The sequence below is a fragment of the Zingiber officinale genome, chromosome 6A, assembly GCF_018446385.1.
Source record: "Zingiber officinale cultivar Zhangliang chromosome 6A, Zo_v1.1, whole genome shotgun sequence".
NCBI classification, from domain to species: Eukaryota; Viridiplantae; Streptophyta; class Magnoliopsida; order Zingiberales; family Zingiberaceae; genus Zingiber; species Zingiber officinale.
In genome coordinates, this window is record NC_055997.1 from 20158747 (window position 1) to 20178736 (window position 19990).

At 37.7% G+C, this 19990-nt stretch overlaps 1 protein-coding gene across 2 annotated transcripts; it reads left to right on the forward strand.

The window, feature by feature from the left end:
- Positions 1–235: 235 nt before the first annotated feature.
- LOC121996057 (Golgi SNAP receptor complex member 1-2-like) lies at positions 236–19875 on the forward strand. 2 transcript variants are annotated; one of them, XM_042549869.1, is made up of 6 exons: positions 236–1570; positions 2511–2707; positions 18281–18370; positions 18459–18530; positions 19139–19268; positions 19367–19875. In XM_042549869.1, the coding sequence occupies exons 1-6, from the start codon at positions 1252–1254 to the stop codon at positions 19462–19464; spliced, it is 906 nt and encodes a 301-aa protein (XP_042405803.1). In that variant the 5' UTR covers positions 236–1251; the 3' UTR covers positions 19465–19875. The 2 variants fall into 2 exon arrangements, with proteins under 2 accessions (XP_042405803.1, XP_042405804.1); XM_042549870.1 differs by having other exon boundaries at positions 19217–19268.
- The last annotated feature ends 115 nt before the right edge of the window (positions 19876–19990 follow it).

Sequence of the window (19990 nt, forward strand, 5' to 3'; positions counted from 1 at the left end):
TCACTATTTTTTTTTTTTGGTCTTACAACGAGATGATTGATCTTGTAGAAATCAGAGAGTGGGAAATAAGTTCGGAGAATATTTTTTGCTTCTCATACGCATATTTATACTTTATTCATAAATATGGTATACAATCACTAGTTATATGAGTTATGATATTTACAAAAACAACATCAAGTACTATTTATATGGTAAATCCTTGCTAATTATAATCAATTGTTGTCATTACTCCCTCCCTACACGTTAAATATTGAGTTTGATTGCCAATATAGTAATATGTTAAAATGTTGCCTTGTTAATAGTTTAGCAACGATGACAAATTGATCATGTACAAAGATGCCAGATGCAAGTGTTAAGATGCTGGAATGATATTCATGGGTTGATTCCTAGTTGCTACACATTAATTTTCTCCGGTGGAAGGTAATCCTGGAATGCTAATTGCAGTGCAACCAGTCATTTGTAATTTATCTTGATTAGTGGAAAATTTTCATACATTCGGGTAGGTCATCTTTATAATTAATCGGGTTGAAGAACTGAATATTTGAATTAAAATGTGAAATCGTAGTTTGGCCAAGTTTGGTGGGTGAAAATATATGAGATGAGATATTTGTAGGTTTGAAGTCTGAGAGAATGTGCTTTTGGCAATGAAGTTCCGACGGATCAAGAGAACTAGAAGATATCTGACAAGACTTTGATGGGTTGAGGATTTGATATTTGATAAGAAGTATCAGAGATGGAGCATTTTAACAGATGAAGTCCCAACTCGTTAAGAAAGCATCATATGCTTAACAAAAAGTGTAGATGGTGGAGTTTCTTTACGATGAGTTCTACAACAATTAAATGCCACATATAATAACTTTTCTATATTTTAAGTTTTGAATATAGGGAGTATTCAAGATTTTGAAAACCCTACCATAGCTTGCATCACTATTGACTTCTTAAATAATCATTACTATTGACCACTTACTAGATATGAGTTAAAAATGAAAATCAAGACCATTAATGTAGTTCTAAGACCCAAACATTATTTGTTTAAACAATTTAGGTTCAATAAATACATTGGTGCCTTTTTTTTCTAGGTATATAAGATGAAAAATAAAAATTATTAACTATTTAGCCGATTATACAAGAACAAGAAAATTAAGAAAAAAATCACATGTATAACACAAGATAAATCTATAATTTCCGTAGAATAATCTAAAGAATATTAATTGATAAAACAATAGAATAAGTAACAATTTTACTCTGAAAATGTATTTTGTGAGATCATACCCGGTTCGGTTCGGTTCATGGAAGACCACGAACAAGATCCGCCCGTGTTTTTCTCGCCTCCCTCTGCTTCTCTCCTCTTCTCTCGGCCGATGGAACCACAATCTCCGCGATCTGCGATCTCCCCGACCGCCAGCGACAAGGGCAAGGAGAGGAAGAAGAAGAAGAATGAGCTCGACGGATGCCCAAGAATCCACAGGGTGGGAGGAGCTCCGCAAGGAAGCCAGGAAGATTGAGGGTGACCTGGACGTCAAACTCTCCTCCTACGCCAAGCTCGCTTCCATATTCACCCACTCTTCCGGTACGCTCTCGGCCCTCCCTTTCTCTTCTCCGCACTTCTCCATACTCGGAATCGGTGTTTAATAGAGATAGGCGATTCACGTTTCTCCCTCGCGGTGTCCATCGACCACCCTAGTCGATGACTGGAATTCCAATCTTACTGCATATGCGTGTTTATATACTTTAAGAGACAAAATTTCTCTTGAACTTCCGAGAATCGTCAAGATCTTATTGTGCCCTGTGTTATTTGTTGTAGGCATTCTTTATTATAGTTCATTCTTTTGCCTAAAGTTTATTTTCCTTCGTGGGACGATAGTAAATATGTGATATCTCTTTTAATCTGTTCGTAAAATTTGAATCTTGATCTATGGCGGATCTGGCAATAAATTGGTTTGTAAAGCCTAATTGTGTGATGAATTTGAGCAAATGGGAAAAAACTGCTCGTAAATGTTTCTTCACTTTGACACTTGTATAATTTCAGAAGGTTGAACAAATAAACATCATTATAACTACAATCCTTTATTTGATGTTTCAGGGAGATTTTTGTAGTTGGTTGTTAGTTGATGCGACTAGCTTGCCACTATTTCAATTAGTTGAGTTGTTTTTGTTGATCATAGCAAATTTTGTGGGAAGTTTTCATTAGGGAATGAGTAGACAACCAATTACTGAGGGAAAGAACAGGCTTTGGTCATATGCTTTTTGTGAGATATAACCTTTATGAATCTTTAGAGACAATCAGACAAATGCAGATAGGATAATTGTTGTTTTAGTAATTAAAACTCATTCACTATTTTGGTTTGGTTTTGTTTTTTTTTAAAATCTTTTTTCCAGTTATTTGGTGAAGTATGTTTTAAGTTATATAAATTTGGCTTTATTTCAGCTTCTACTTTAAGCTTCTATTTATGTCCTAGAAAAATCCATTTAGGTTGTGTTTATGTTCATAGAGTAAGATGGATATTCAGGTAATGGAGACAATGGATCACCCACTATAGGATCTAACAGATCATGGAAGTCCATGGAGATGGAAATTGGATCCTTACTAGAGAAGTTATTGGATGTCAATGATGCCATGAGTCGATGTGCTGCATCAACAGCGGCCACAACTTCGATAAATCAAAAACTTGCAAGACATAGAGACATACTTCATGAATTCACACAGGTATAGTATAACTTTTTATTTATTTTATTTTTATTTTGCTTTTAATATTGAAAAATGAAGAAAAATAGTACTTGAAAAGCATTATGTTTGTCATTAAATCACTATTTTAGGCCTTAAGAGTACCATGTGTGGTTGGAACGTTAAAACATATAATGTTTTATTCCTTTTTGCCAACTATCTGGTACTTATGGAGCTGATAGTTTGTTAATTTTCTGTTTATTTCTTGATCTAGATTAATACGTTTATTTCTGTTAGTTAGAAAATTAAATTATGAAGATTCTCCAAATAGCAGGTGGCTCTTCATCAATCGTCCCTAAATTTGAAATATGCATTTAACATCTTCTGTTTTGTTTTGCTTAGTAAAGAACATTGATAATAAGTGTTTTCCTAATAGCTTATGAAGTGCACTTATTGTTGGGATCAAGGAAAGGATTTACTTGGTATCCATCTCTTTAAGGTGATTAATCTAAGCATTCAGCCCTCTCTCACACATACACTATGAAAGACCTCCTTCTTGGAAACAATCCGGAGGCAGAGAAGTCTCGTACAAGCTAACAACACAAAATACACCAAGAAGAGCAGAAACAAATACAATTAGAGCAATAAAATCTTAACTTGCTCTCTTCTTATTGCTCGAATCTGCCTCTTGGTAGATGGAAATGCAACAACACTAAGTTCCAAGAATTCCAAAGAACTAGCGTTGAGTGTTGTTTTTGGAGAACGGTTACGAAAAATCCTTTTCTAGGGTAACCTCGGGCGCCTTAATTGCTTAAGCAAATTTTAAGTGATTACCACAATAACGTCAGCAACCTGCTCAAAACCTGCAGAACAGTTATATTTCCAACCTTAAGCGATTAGCCTAATCGCTCAAGTCGTGCTTAATCACTTACCATAAGTGATTAGACACCTAAGTTTAAGACGGCTAGTGGATGAAGTAACACCAACAACAGAACAGATTTATTCTACAAGCACGGTTATTTCTCCATACCGACCTCCTACAGATACTGTAATGGGACCACCAGGATATCCCCCAGCAAATAATACAACAAATTCTCCAGCCTTTCAACCAATCTACGAGCATCAACCTCCAAAGGCAAAATTCAAAGGAGGAATGAATAATGAATTATGGACCTTACCTTCTGCTCAGCAGCAAAGTGGAGCATTATTTGTGATACCAGAACAATTAAACCTCTGTGATGATGCCTTTTCTCGATGGGAATCCATAACCAAGAATTTTGTGGCATCACAAGCATTTACGGATTCCAAGAAAAAAATTGAGAGAAATTGAAAAAATAACCTGGGTCCAATAGAGGATGACCTATGCCACTGAATATGATGCTCTTATATCTATCAGTGAAGGAAGGGAAGGAACTCAAAACATTTTATCCCAAATGAGACGGGTTTTTTTCAGAAGAAGATCCCACTCAAGGCTCTACTGAAATACAAAATTCTGCATATAGAGATCTGGAGAAGTTATCCTGTGATAACGTAAAAAATATTATTCAATATATCAATGATTATATGAGGCTAGCAGCGAAGACAGGACGACTTTATGCAGGACCAAAATTATCAGAAAAATTCTAGCTTAAAATGCCTGGAGATCTTGGAAACCGGATTAAAGCAGCATTTGAAGCAAAACACCCAGGATTAACAGTTGGAGTATTTCCAAGAATCAGTTTTGCTCATAAATTCCTAGAGCAGGAATGCAAAGATGCAGCTTTCAAGCGATCTCTAAAAGACGTATCTTTCTGCAGCCAAATCCCTATACCAGGGTATTATCAAAAATCCGGACCAAAGAAAATTGGGGTAAGACAATCAAAAACTTACAAAGGTAAACCTCATGATTCACATGCACGAATTGAAAAGAGAAAACATTTACTCCGTAACAAAAAATGCAAATGTTATCTCTGTGGTCAAGAAGGACATTTTGCCAAAGACTGCCCCAATGAGAGAAGAAACATAAAAAGAGTTGCTATTTTCGAGCAACTTGAGTTATCAGAAGACTGCGACATTCTCTCTGTTCAAGAAGGAGAAGCTCAAAGTGACGCTATTTTCAGCATATCAGAAGGAGAGGAGGATATACACGGGGTACAAAGATCTATCCAAACACTACAGTTAAATACAATATATATGCTTGGATTAGAAGATGGAGGTTACAGGCAGCAAGTAAAATTAACTGAAGTCCAATCTAGCTGTCTCCATCAATGGAAGCATAATGAAAGAATCTTTGCCCCCCCCCCCCCCCCAATCACATATCTGCACTTGTTGTAGAAGGGCAATTATACAACGAGAAAGGATACACTGTCCTGACTGCTTCCTGACTGTGCAATTTATGCGGACCTTATTACTTCAACAAAGAGGTACCTGTAACTCCTGCTCCATCAACACCATTTTATCCAATGAATTTAATACAGGAACAGAGAAATTATATTATCTGGTGCGAAGAAGAGATAAAGAGATTAAAAGAAGAAGTCAGCTACTATAAATCCCACTATGAAGCTCTGCAATTAGAAAGAGACTTACAGAAGGACTTTCAAGGTTAGAGGATGAAGAAGCTGCTAACATGCTTATTGAAGAAACAGTAGCTGCAACACAAAGCCCAAGGTTAGTGAAAAATATGCTGTATAACTTAACAGTTGAAATTGAAATTCTAGGAATTCCAAGATTCAAACTAAAGGCGATCCTTGATACGGGAGCAACTACCTGTTGCGTAGATCAAAGATCAGTCCCGAAAGAAGCACCGGAAGAAAACACCTTCGTGGTTAACTTTAGCGGTATAAATTCACAACAAACCGCTAATGTGAAGCTGAAAAATGGGAGAATGATGATCGGAGATAATATTTTTCGAGTCCCTACACTTACAGTTTTCCAATGGTACTGGGTGATAATATCCAATTTATTATCGGATGCAATTTCATAAGAGCTATGCACGGAGGACTCAGAATTGAAGGGAATACGGTAACATTTTATAAAAATTTGACTACCATTAATATGCTACCATCTGCTCATGCAGCAATAGAAGAATTGGAATTAGATGAAGAAGAGTATATCCAAATTAAGGAAATGGTTCACATTTCCGTAGGGAGGATAAGTCAGACCTTTGAACAGAAATTCAAACCACTCTTGCAAAAACTCAAGGAACAAGGAGTTATTGGAGAAAATCCTTTGCAGCATTGGCAAAAGAACAAAATTGTATGCCAGTTGGATATTAAAAATCCAGAATTTACTATTGAAGACAGACCTTTAAAGCACCTTACTCCATCCCAAAAGGAAGCTTTTACAAAGCATGTGAAGGCATTACTGGACTTAGGAATTATCAGGCCCAGTAAGAGTAGGCATCGAACAACTGCAATAATAGTATATTCCGAGATCACAGTTGATCCAATCACCAAGAAAGAGAAGAAAGGCAAAGACAGGCTAGTATTCAACTACAAACGCCTTAATGATATAACTCACAAAAACCAATACAGCTTACCTGTCATCAACACTATTCTTAAAAAGGTAAGTAATAGCTGCATTTTTTCAAATTTTGATCTGAAGAGTGGATTTCATCATGTTGCAAAATGCACCCTGACTTAATTGAATGGACGACCTTCTGGGTTCCCGACGGACTATACGAATGGCTAGTAATGCCATTTGGGCTAAAAAATGCATCGGCCGTATTTCAACGAAAAATGAATTTATGCTTTAAGGGAACAGAAGAATTTATAGCTGTCTATATTGATGATATATTGGTATTTTCACCAGATGAGAAAAGCCAAGAACAACACCTTCAGAGAATGCTCCAAATTTGCCAAGCAAATGGGCTAGTCCTAAGCCCAACTAAAATGAAGATTGCTGTACCAGAAATCGAATTCCTTGGAGTCATCATTGGAAATTGCTGAATTAAATTACAACCGTATGTTATATCCAAGATCGCGGATTTCAAGGATAATGATCTCAAAGCCACTAAAGGTATGCGATCATGGCTGGGACTACTAAATTATGCAAGAAATTATATCCCAAATCTTAGAAAACTCCTAGGTCCCCTCTATGCAAAAACATCTCTTAATGGAGAGAAAAGGTTAAATCAGCAAGACTGGGACTTAATTCATCAAGTCAAGGAGAAAATAAAACAACTCCTAGATCTAGAAATACCCCCTCTAGATTGGTACATAATCTTAGAAGTTGATGGATGTATGGATGGATGGGGAGGAATCTGCAAATGGAAAAAAAAGAAATTTGACCCAGTCTCCTCTGAAAAAATATGCGCTTATTCAAGCGGAAAGTTTAATCCTCCGAAATCAACAATTGATGCGGAAATTTATGCGGTGATAAATACTATGGAAGCTTTGAAAATTTATTTCCTGGACAAATTTGAACTCATTAGAACTGATTGTCAGGCAATTATTAGTTTTTTCGGCAAAATCGCCAACCACAAGCCTTCTAGAGTACGGTGGATTTCTTTTACTGATTATATCATCGGAGCCGGCCCAACAGTTCAATTTGAACATATTGACAGAAAAAATAATCAGGTAGCTGATTCTTTATCTCGATTAATATCTGTGTTAATTTTGACAGAATGGCCGGAACAGGAGCTAGACCAATTAGCCTTGGTGGCACCAGCACTCAAGGAGGTGGAACGTCAGCCCAACCCAAAGGCACAAGCAACACTGAACAGGATGTTGCAGATTCTCTCAAACTCGCTGAGCAGTACCAACGGAAGCTTGATGAAATACACGGCTCCTGCCCAATTCAACTGGAAAAATACGACTAGTTCTCTGAAGAATTACACGTGCTCGAGCAAAGAGCTGCAATCCAGACCATCAACGCACTACAGCAAATCAGAATCATCCACTCATTAAAGAAACAAGAGTGCAATAAAAGAAGGGGAAAGGACAACTGGTGGAATGATTGGTATCCCGTTATCAAACAAAATGACGAACAATTATCTCAGACAGCATATCTCCTTCAAGATTACGTATCCAGAATGAGGAATTTTAAAGTCTAAAGTAGCGGACATGATGGACCCTGGAAATGACTACTCAGCTTTAATAAACCAGATTCGCAAGCAACTTTGTTTAAAGTAGAGCAGTGTGCTATAAAGATAAGATTCTTTCTTATCTTAAGATAGATCAGTGTATTGTAAAGTAACCGGTGTGCTGTAAAGATAAGATTCCTTCTTATCTTCTTATCACCAAACCTGTAGATGGGGCCCAAAGGGCATCCGACGTTTGCTATAAGAAAGAAGGTAATCTCCTCTTGCAAGGCATCAAGCATCCACTTGAGCTTTACTTGAGGGTTTCTAAGCTTCTCTGTAAACTTCTCAATTTGTAATCTCCTTAGTTTTGGGAGATAATCAATTTCCACTTTCACCCATCTCGCTCTTTCATCACGCTTCCCCCTTTGATATTTCTTATTTCTGGTCCTTCTTTCTGGTATCAGAGCTTGACAAACTTTTGTTGTTTGGGCTTGTTGGTATTACGCAACTTGGAGAAGCAAAAGGATAGATCCTAACTTGGTAAGAAAGGCAGGAGGCCTAAGAAAATCCAAGGGCACATCTATATGAGATTTTCTGGGAAGGAACTGCCCTCGCCCGAGCTCCAAGAGTCCCTGTAAGTCCTGAAACTTTATGAGCACTTTTATTACTACAAGAAACACTACCTCTTACAGAGAAGCAATTTCTTCGACTGATTCTATTGAAACCCCTTCCATCGGATTTGCTAAACCAAGCGACTGCCAAGGTCTTACACCTGGGATAGCCGCAATCATCAAACAAAATAACACTCAAATTCAATTGCTTGTTTAAATAGCTGAAACCTTAAAGGAAATCCAATCAGAGCTTCGAAAACAAAACTCTCCTCCTTTTCCACAAGATCTTATTTCTAGACTACAAAATTTGTCTCTTGGTCCCCCTAAGCCAAAGGAAAAAGCAGGTAGACTTCGGGTATTCAAAGATTCCAGTAAGAAGAACCAGAAATAAGAAATACCAGAGGGGGAAGCGTGATGAAAGAGCGAGATGGGTGAAAGTGGAAATTGATTATCTCCCGAAACTGAGGAGATTACAAACTGAGAAGTTTACAGAAAAGCTTAGAAACCCTCAAGTAAAGCTCAAGTGGATGCTTGATGCCTTGCAAGAAGAGATTGCCTTCTTTCTTATAGTAAACGTCAGGTGCTCTTTGGCCCCATCGTCACGTTTGGTGATAAGAAGATAAAAAGGAATCTTATCTTTACAGCACACTGGTTGTTGGGTTTTTCGGACCGCGAAAACCGCTTTTCGCGTCGCGGAAACCCCGAATCGCCCAAGCCACGGATCTCGTGCAAGGTAAAACCGAACGAAAATACGAGTACGAGTTTGAAAACTTTAATCTACAGTAGATCTACATAAGGATAAACCATTTATACCTTTGATGCGATGCCCTTCGCGTTCCCGCTCGTCCAAATGATGCCGGATCTCAAGAGCGCCGGTCCTCTTGAAGTATCCACACGGACACACTAGATGGAGATGACAAAACCAAGGGAGGAGAAGAGGGAGAGGGAGAGCTTGAGAGGAAGAACACAAGGAAGAAGAAGAAGTTACACCACGTGAATGGGAAAAAATGAATTTTTCACCCAAAAACCAAGTGGTCGGCCACTTTCAAAATTCACATTAATTGCATTAATTGCAATTAATATGAAACCATAAAATCACATTAATTGCATTAATTGCAATTAATATGAAACCATTAAGAGAGTGGCTTTGTAACTTCCATGAGGTGGCACCCATGATGATGTGGAACATCATTATTGGTCCACCTAATGCCAACTCACCAATGAGGTGGCAAAAGGTCAAGTCAAAATTGACCTTTGGTCTTCCTTCTCAAGTCAAGTCAAACTTGACTCAATCTCTACCATGGTGGATCTAATCCAATCATTTGATTCGAGCCAACTTAATATAATGAATCTAATTCATTAAATTAAATTGATTCAATGAGTCAAAATCTAAATTAGACTCATTTAACACATGAATCAACTTGAGTCGAACTCAAGTTAGCCCAATTAGGATTACTCTTAATCCAATTTGATTCATCAAATGAATCTAATCCTCTTGGTTCATCATATGAACCTAATCTCCACCTAATTGTCCTAAGTGTGTGACCCTATAGGTTCTTGTAACGTTGGCAATGCCCTAAACCCATTTAGGAGCATAAGTAATGAGCGGTATCTAGCAACACATCATTACTACCCAAGTTACAAGAATGTCGAGATCCGACATCACCTTGTGACTACCAATTGTGACTACTCACAAAATAATGACAAGTGTCCTTCTATCCTAGACATCTAGATTGATCATGTGAGGCGTAGACTGTGTCATCCTCTAATCAATCTAAATCTTGAACCCAATAAACTCACTCGATCAAACGAGCTCAACATCTAATGTTGACTCATTTGGGCAACGCACTTAGTGGTCTCACTCTATCAAGAATACCGATGTCTCTCCGTCATATGGGAGGATAGATCCCATCTACATCACTCACATCCCTCTACATAATTCGTTATATACCCAGTAATCGCCTTTATAGTCCACCGGTGACGTTTGACGAAACTAAAGTACATAACTCCTTATGTAGGGAGCCATGGTGACTTACGGTCTAAGGACTAATAGTCATACTAATAGCCACATGAGAAAGTATATGACACTCATATAACGATCCATGATACTTTCTCATGGCGGGTCATTCAGTATACATTCTCTAATGCATACCCATGTGTCAGCTTGATATCTCTATATCCATGACTTGTGAGATCAAGTCATCGAGCTGACCTACATGCTAGTCTTATTGTATTAACATTGTCCCTGAATGTTAATACTCGACTAGGAATGATTTAGAGTAGTGTTCCCTATATCATCTCACTATCGATTCAACCAATCGATTGATATAGGTAAGAACCTTCTACTCAAGGACGTTACTATACTTATTTTATCTGGCACTAATACAAATAAGCATAATAGCCAAAAACCAAATGCCTTAATATATATATAAGAATATGATATACATGAATCCATACAATCATCAAATGATTGGCTCTAGGGCTCTAACTAACAATGGTTACTTTACAATGCACTGATCTATCTTAAGATAAGAAGGAATCTTATCTTTACAGCACATTGGTCTACTTTAAACAAAGTTGCTTGCGAATCTACTTTATTAAAGCTGAGTAGTCATTTCCAGGGTCCATCATGTCCGCTGCTTTAGACTTTAAAATTCCTCATTCTGAATACACAATCTTGAAGGAGATATGTTGTCTGTGATAATAGTTTGTCATTTTGTTTGATAGCGGGATACCAATCATTCCACCAGTTGTCCTTTCCCCTTCTTTTATTGCACTCTTGTTTCTTTAATGAGTGGATGATTCTGTGTTGCTGTAGTGCGTTAATGGTCTGGATTGCAGCTCTTTGCTCGAGCATGTGTAATTCTTCATAGAGCTGGTCGTATTTTTCCAGTTGAATTGGGCAGGAGCCGTGTATTTCATCAAGCTTCTGTTGGTACTGCTCAGCGAGTTTGAGAGAATCTGTAACATCCTGTTCAGTGTTGCTTGTGCCTTTGGGTTGGGCTGACGTTCCACCTCCTTGAGTGCTGGTGCCACCAAGGCTAATTGGCCTAGCTCCTGTTCCGGCCATTCTGCCAAAATTAACATAGATATTAATCGAGATAATGAATCAGCTACCTAGTTATTTTTTCCGTCAATATGTTCAAATTGAACTGTTGGGCCGGCTCCGGTGATACAATCAGTAAAAGAAATCCACCGTACTCTAGAAGGCTTGTGGTTGGCGGTTTTGCCAAAAAAAACTAATAATTGTCTGATAATCAGTTCTAATGAGGAGTTCTGATTTGTCCAGGAAATAAATTTTCAAAGCTTCCATAGTATTCATCATCGCATAAATTTCCGCATCAATTGTTGATTTCGGAGGATTGAACTTTCCGTTTGAATAAGCGCATATTTTTTCAGAGGAGACTGGGTTAAATTTCTTCTTTTTCCATTTGCAGATTCCTCCCCATCCATCCATACATCCATCAACTTCTAAGATTATGTAACAATCCGGAGGGGGTATTTCTAGATATGGGAGTTGTTTTATTTTCTCCTTGACTTGATGAATTAAGTCTTAGTCTTGCTGATTTAACTTTTTCTCTCCATTAAGAGATGTTTTTGCATAGAGGGGACCTAGGAGTTTTCCAAGATTTGGGATATACTTTCTTGCATAATTTAGTAGTTCCAACCATGATCGCATACCTTTAGTGGTTTTGAGATCATTATCCTTGAAATCCGCGATCTTAGATATAACATGCGGTTGTAATTTAATTCAGCAATTTCCAATGATGGCTCCAAGGAATTCGATTTCTGGTACAACAATCTTCATTTTAGTTGGGCTTAGGACTAGCCCATTTGCTTGGCAAATTTGGAGCATTCTCTGAAGGTGTTGTTCATGACTTTTTTCATCTGGTGAAAATACTAGTATATCATCAATATAGAGAGCTATAAATTCTTCTGCTCCCTTAAAGCATAAATCCATTTTTCGTTGGAATACGACTGGTGCATTTTTTAGCCCAAATGGCATTACTAGCATTCGTATAGTTCGTCGGGAACCTAGAAGGTCGTCCATTCAATTGAGTCAGGGTGCATTGCAACCTGATGAAATCCACTCTTCAGATCAAATTTTGAAAAAATGCAGCTATTACTTACCTTTTTAAGAATAGTGTTGATACCAGGTAAGCTGTATTGGTCTTTGTGAGTTATATCATTAAGGCGTTTGTAATTGAATACCAGCCTCTCTTTGCCTTTCTTCTCTTTCTTGGTGATTGGATCAACTGTGGTCCCGGAATTTACTATTATTGTAGTTGTTTGATGCTGCTCTTTTACTAGGCCTGATAATTTCTAAGTCCAATAATGCCTTTACATGCTTTGTAAAAGCTTCCTTTTGGGATGGAGTAAGGTGCTTTAAAGGCCTGTCTTCAATAGTAAATTCTGGATTTTTAATATCCAACTGACATACAATTTTGTTCTTTTGCCAATGCTGCAAAGGATTTTCTCCAATAACTCCTTGTTCCTTGAGTTTTTGCAAGAGTGGTTTGAATTTCTGTTCAAAGGTCTGACTTATCCTCCCTATGGAAATGTGAACCATTTCCTTAATTTGGATATACTCTTCTTCATCTAATTCCAATTCTTCTATTGCTGCATGAATAGATGGTAACGTATTAATGGTAGTCAAATTTTTATAAAATGTTACCGTATTTCCTTTAATTATGAGTCCTCCGTGCATAGCTCTTATGAAATTGCATCCGATAATAAACTGGATATTATCACCCAGTACCATTGGAAAACTGTAAGTGTAGGGGACTCGAAAAATATTATCTTTGATCATCATTCTCCCATTTTTCAGCTTCATATTAGCGGTTTGTTGTGAATTTATACCACACGAAGGTGTTTTGTTCCAGTGCTTCTTTCGGGACTGATCTTTGATCTATACAACAGATAGTTGCTCCCGTATCAAGGATCACCTTTAGTTTGAATCTTGGAATATCTAGAATTTCAATTTCAACTATTAAGTTATACAACATATTTTTCACTAACCGTGGGCTTTGTGTTGCAGCTACTGTTTCTTCAATAAGCATGTTAGCAGCTTCTTCATCCTCTAAACCTTGAAAGTCCTTCTCTAAGTCTCTTTCTAATTCCAGAGCTTCATAGTAGGATTTATCGTAGCTGACTTCTTCTTTTAATCTCTTTATCTCTTCTTCGCACCAAATAATATAATTTCTCTGTTCCTGTATTAAATTCATTGGATAAAATGGTGTTGATGGAGCAGGAGTTACAGGTACCTCTTTGTTGAAGTAATAAGATCCGCATAAATTGCAGACAGTCAGGACAGTGTATCCTTGCTCGTATAGTTGTCCTTCTACAACAAGTGCAGATATGTGATTGGGGGGCAAAGATTCTTTCATTATGCTTCCATTGATGGAGACAGCTAGATTGTATTTAACAGTGGTGTTTGGATAGATCTTTGTACCTCGTGTATATCCTCCTCTCCTTCTGATATGCTGAAAATAGCGTCAGTTTGAGCTTCTCCTTTTTGAACAGAATGAATGTCACAGTCTTCTGGTAACTCAAGTTGCTTGAAAATAATAACTCTTTTTATGTTTCTTCTCTCATTGGGCAGTCTTTGGCAAAATGTCCTTCTTGACCACAGAGATAACCTTTGTATTTTTTGTTACGGAGTAAATGTTTTCTCTTTTCAATTCGTGCATGTGAATCATGAGGTTTACCTTTGTAAGTTTTTGATTGTCTTACCCCAATTTTCTTTGGTCCGAATTTTTGATAATACCCTGGTATAGGGATTTGGCTGCAGAAAGATAAGTCTTTTAGAGATCGCTTGAAAGATGCATCTTTGCATTCCTGCTCTAGGAATTTATGATCAAAAATGATTCTTGTAAATACTCTAACTTATAATCCTGGGTGTTTTGCTACAAATGTTGCTTTAATCCTGTTTCCATGATCTCCAGGCATTTTAAGCCAGAATTTTTTTGATAACTTTGGTCCTGCATAAAGTCGTCCTGTCTTCGCTGCTAGCCTCATATAATCATTGATATATTGAATAATGTTTTTTACGTTGTCACAGGATAACTTCTCCAGATCTCTATATGCAGAATTTTGTATTTCAGTAGAGCCTTGAGTGGAATCTTCTGCTGAAAAAACCCGCCTCATTTGGGATAAAATGTTGAGTTCCTTCCCTTCCGTCACTGATAGATATAAGAGCATCATATTCAGTGGCATAGGTCATCCTCTATTGGACCCAGGTTATTTTTTCAATTTCTCCCGGTAGGTTTTCTATGAACTCAATTTTTTCCTTCGAATCCGTAAATGCTTGTGATGCCACAAAATTTTTGGTTATGGATTCCCATCGTGAAAAGGCGTCATCAAAGTGGTTTAATTGTTCCGGTATTACAAATAATGCTCCACTTTGCTGCTGAGCAGAAGTTAAGGTCCATAATTCATTATTCATTTCTCCTTTGAATTTTGCCTTTGGAGGTTGCTGCTCGTAGATTGGTTGAAAGGCTGGAGGATTTGTTGTATTATTTGCTGGGGGATATCCTGGTGGTCCCATTGCAGTATATGTAGGAGGTCGGTATGGAGAAATAACCATGCTTGTAGAATAAATCTGTTCTGTTGTTGGTGTTACTTCATCCACTAGCCGTCTTAAACTTGGGTACTCCATCTCACAGTTGGCTACGATGAGTTCATTTTCTCCACCACCTTTGCTGGCGAAAGGATTAACCCATTCAGTGTCTGATTCGGGGTAATCATCCCAGATTGGTTCAGTTGAGGTTGTAAGTGATGATAAATATTGAATACAGTCCAGATAAGAATCATCATTATCCTTATAATTAAGAGTAGGGTCCAGGGACCGTGGTACAGAGGCTCATAGGCTTGTAGTCGTTGCCTGGTCTTGCTCGGAATTATTTTGGATCGAGTCATCTTGCACTAGGACTGCAGCTGCTTCTCGTTGCATAAGGAGAGAGAGAATTTCTTTGGTAGTAAGGTTACGGGGCTGCTGTGAGGTCGAGGCTTGAGCTGGTTCAGGAGTAACAGTCTTGGTATCAGTGGAACCAAACCCTTTATCACCTCGCTCGGAGTAACTGAGGTGAGGTACTTCATAAACCTCCGGAAAAACTATTTTCTCCAATATTAATTGTGCAATATTTTGCTGTGGAGAAATATAAACTGGAATATTAGTTCTATTAAATAAAAGAACTTTCACTTCACCTCGATAATCGGAGTCAATTACTCCAGCTCCGACTTCAATTCTATTTTTCCATGCTAACCCGGATCGTGAGGCTAATCGCCCATAATAACCATAGGGAATTTTAATTCGTAGACATGTGTGGACTATGTCTCGCCCATATGGTTCAATTACAGCAGCATGACTTGCAGAAATATCAAGTCCTGCTGATCCCTCCGTTTGACGTTGTGGTAACACTGCGTGTTGAGAAGTTTTCTTAACAAGAACATGGGGTTCAGCTATTGAGGAATACCTTTCACTTGCCGTTGTTGGTTTTTCCATAACTTCATCATCCCATGATGGAGGGAGTTCTAAGTTAGGCGGAGCCTATGGGAGATCATAGTTTCCATAATAATCAAACCTTCCGCTTGGTTGTCCCAGTGTATCCCACCTTCCAGTTTTATACTTTGATTTTTGCTTGTCTTCTTTAATGTAGTCCTCCGTATCACCATATTCTTCATAATATTCATCAACTGTGCCATTATAATTGGTAAAAACTTCTGGCTTTGTTTCTATAAGAACTGCCAGAATTTCTAGAATTTCTTCGTCTTTGTTATTATATACTGGTTGCTCTGATGGTTGTGCAACAGCATAATTGCTAAAGCTAAGTGAGATTCGTCCATCCATCATTATTTGACTGTCGACTTCTGATGTACAGGTTGTACAGGGATTGATATTTGGGTAGAATTAATTACCCAGTTGAGACTTTGTAGGCTTCTTGTTGAAAAGCTTCGCCCAGATAGGGCATTTACCCTATGGGAGGTTAAATAATCTACCACTCCCTGTATTTCATAAGCAAAACCTACATTAGGGGTGTTAGAAAGCCTACCTACAAGTCCTCTTGTGATTAAGAGGTTGGCTTCACTGTTTTCCCAGGCTTCATAACCTCTTGTAAGGATAGAAATTTGAATGTTTCTGTAAAAATCTCCGATGGTCATCATTATTTCTAGAATGACGTAGATCATTTGGCTTCCTGATGTTAGATCTACCTCTATGGTTGCCAATATTACTTGGTCACCTTGCTATCGGTTGTCCCTGAATACAATAAGAGCCATCGTTCCTTCTCGCTGCCTATGTAATATTTGAACACGTACCTGAAGGACGCCTAAATGTATATACTGCATACGGCTTCTTCTCAATTGATTAAAGCTTTCTTCTTGAATAAAACTTCTATCAGCTTGATGGTTATCAGTAACTAACATAGCTTCTTCAGATCTATGCACATAAACTCTATGATGTGCATCATCTCGTCTTAAATGATACAGTACTTCTGCGGGTACTATAGAGGCTCATTCTTGCATTGATAATTGTAATTGAGTTTCTGGTTCAATTTGCTGCTCTAGAGTATATCTTGTGGTTGCCCCGCCAGTGAATTGTCGCCCAATTCTTCGTGCTGCTTGCTGGGCATTATGGAGTCTTCGTTGGTTTCTTCGGTAGCTTCTTATTTGATCTTCAAATAGTGGAGCTGTGACTACTTGCTGCTCTGTCCTGGTGGTGGACATACTCCTTTCAACTTTTCTTGTTCTTCCCTTAGAATTTTGTAAGGGTCTTTGAATACCCGAAGTCTACCTGCCTTTTCCTTTGGCTTAGGGGGACTAAGAGACAAATTTTGTAGTCTAGAAATAAGATCTTGTGGAAAAGGAGGAGAGTTTTGTTTTTGAAGCTCTGATTGGATTTCCTTTAAGGTTTCAGCTATTTGAATAAGCAATGATTGCGGCTATCCCAGGTGTAACACCTTGGTAGTCGCTTGGTTTAGCAAATCCGATGGAAGGGGTTTCAATAGAATCAGTCGAAGAAATTGTTTCTCTGTAAGAGGTAGTATTTCTTGTAGTAATAAAAGTGCTCATAAAGTTTCAGGACTTACAGGGACTCTTGGAGCTCGGGCGAGGGCAGTTCCTTCCCAGAAAATCTCATATATATGTGCCCTTGGATTTTCTTAGGCTTCCTGCCTTTCTTACCAAGTTAGGATCTATCCTTTTGCTTCTCCAGGTTGCGTAATAGCAACAAGCCCAAACAACAAGAGTTTGTCAAGCTCTGATACCAGAAAGAAGAATAAGAATAACACTTCTAACTATCTAGCTTCACTTATCAGGATCTTTCAACTGTCTGACTTCACCCACCAGGACTTTTTAACTATTTGACTTGACTCACCAAGACTTTCTTACTGTTTTTCTTCGGACTTTCCAACTGACTGACTTTACTCACTAGGACTTCCCACACCAAGTGTCCACTTAACATTGACCCATTTGATTTTTCTTCTTTTGTTAATCTTTCCGTTGGTCTTGCCCTTGCCTAACTTCCAGTTAGGACTTTCTCAGTTAAGTATGTCAACTTTGATCTACTTGACTACTCTCTCAATTCAAACCGGTCAACGTTTGACCAAAGGAGACTTGTACTAATAATCTTCCTAATGGACAATTGCACCTGTAGTCTCCCTCCATATGTTGTCAAACATTAAAGCTTGTATGTTGTCAAACATTAAAACTCAAGCTTGATCCAACCTGATCAACTTTGACTTAAAGGACAACTTCACCAACACTTATGCCACTTGTCATTTTCTATACTCGGCATTCTGTGGGTTTCTAAATGGTGGGTGAATCACATATAATCTATATGTGTTAATATAGGAAAGATGATTTGTATATCTGTAGGTTTAATTGCTTGTATTGTTAACAGTATTAACTTCAGCCAAGAATACCAAAATTTTGCCAAGACAGATTCGTTCGATTGCTTTCCCTTTCTTGATGTTTTCCAGTGCTTGTTATTCAAATCCTTTTTAGGAATTTAGAAGAACCAAAGGGAACTTGAACTCTATGAGGGAGCATGCTGAGCTCCTTAACTCTGTCAGAGATGATATCACCGAATCCAAGGTGAGCACAAATAAAATATTGTATCGAAATTACGTTTTTTTCTTACGACCTTATGATATGGGATTGTATGATCTGTTTCTTTGTACAGGGATCAGGTGGAATGTCGCCTAGGGTAAGTTTGCTGAGGGAGAGAGCAGCAATTCACGGAAACATCAGTGATGTAAGATCTCTAAATCCGACTATTTAGTGTGAGTTTTCTTATTTTTTTCGTAATTCAATGCCTCAATATCGTATTTCCAGAACTGATGCATTGTGAGCGCTATATAATGAGAATGGTCAAAACACAAAGTGAGGGATATATATTAGTCTATATGCAAAACACACAGTCGTATGTTTTAAACGCCGATGAGATAATTATATATGGAAGTTGAAGGAACTACCAGAAATTGATCGTAGTTTTCCTCATTTCAATATGGTATTTGAGCCAATACCTAGTATGATTGATGAAGTTGATTCGATCATGCGGTTAAGGGGCTACCAGACATGTGATTTAAGTAATAAAAAAAATTATTCAATAGCATTAAGGAAATATGTAACACGATTGTATATAACATTTCTATTTCTTTCATCCATTATTCAATAAGGAGATAGCAATGAAACTATCTATCGTCAATAAGATGAAGAACCAATTATTGAAATAAGATGGAGATCTTCAGTCTTCTGTAATCATTATGACCTTTAATGCTGAGAAAATATTTTATAGATCAGAGAATTTAGTTTTATACATTATTTTGGGATAAGACACCCTACTGCTCGTGTTCCACCCAGATTGAGGAGTTGATAAGTCAAGCACAAGCAACAAGATCAGTTTTGGGGTCTCAAGGAGCTTTATATTTTGATGTCCAGGGAAAAGTGAAGCAGCTCGGTGATAAATTTCCTGTTATTCGTGGCGTACTTGGTATGCAAGATCTGTTCATCACATGCATATATTTTTTCTTTTTCTTTGTAAAGTAGAAAAAAGGAAATTACTGAACGGTAAGTTGTCGGCGATCGCAGGTGCCATCAGGAGGAAGCGATCGAAGGATTCTCTAATCCTTTCCGCAGTCATTGCAGTCTGCATAGTGTTCATAATTATTTACTGGCTTTCGAAGTGATCATTGGCAAATTGGTTTTACACCCGATGGGCTATCAAAAGTATGCATTTGATGAATCATCCGCACTCCATCCATTTCTCAGATATCATGTAAGTTTTGTTTATAGAGCATGATCGTGATCGCTCTCATAGGCAGTCCATTCCCTTATTTTACTTGAGTGGAGTAACTTAAGACCAGTGGAAAGGATGAAGGAATACCACGGCTGCCATGACCGTGACCATTCTTTTTGTCTTCTGCACTTTTTCCACCAGGTAAACAACAGCCCAGAAGAATTATCTTCATCTCCTCTTCTAGCTCCTCCTCTATCTCCATCTAAATTTTTACATCTTTCATATTTCTTGCTGTCCTATTCCTTTTACTATATATTCTTACAAACTTTCTATCTTTAAAGTTTCTAGAGTTTTCACTGTTTCCTTATGTTTATAATAATGTTTCATTTCTTATAGCTTATAACGTTTCTTTGTTTCTCATGATTTGTATATTTGCTTAGAATATTTTTTTTCGTAAATTGAATGAAACCTAACTC

Excerpts from the sequence above, each read along its gene's own strand:
- LOC121996057 (XM_042549869.1), top strand. The coding sequence starts at position 1,252 with ATGTATTTTGTGAGATCATACCCGGTTCGGTTCGGTTCATGGAAGACC. Across the intron at positions 1,571-2,510 it reads CATATTCACCCACTCTTCCG|GTAATGGAGACAATGGATCA; the intron begins GTACGCTCTCGG and ends ATGGATATTCAG. Across the intron at positions 18,531-19,138 it reads TTCACGGAAACATCAGTGAT|ATTGAGGAGTTGATAAGTCA; the intron begins GTAAGATCTCTA and ends TGTTCCACCCAG.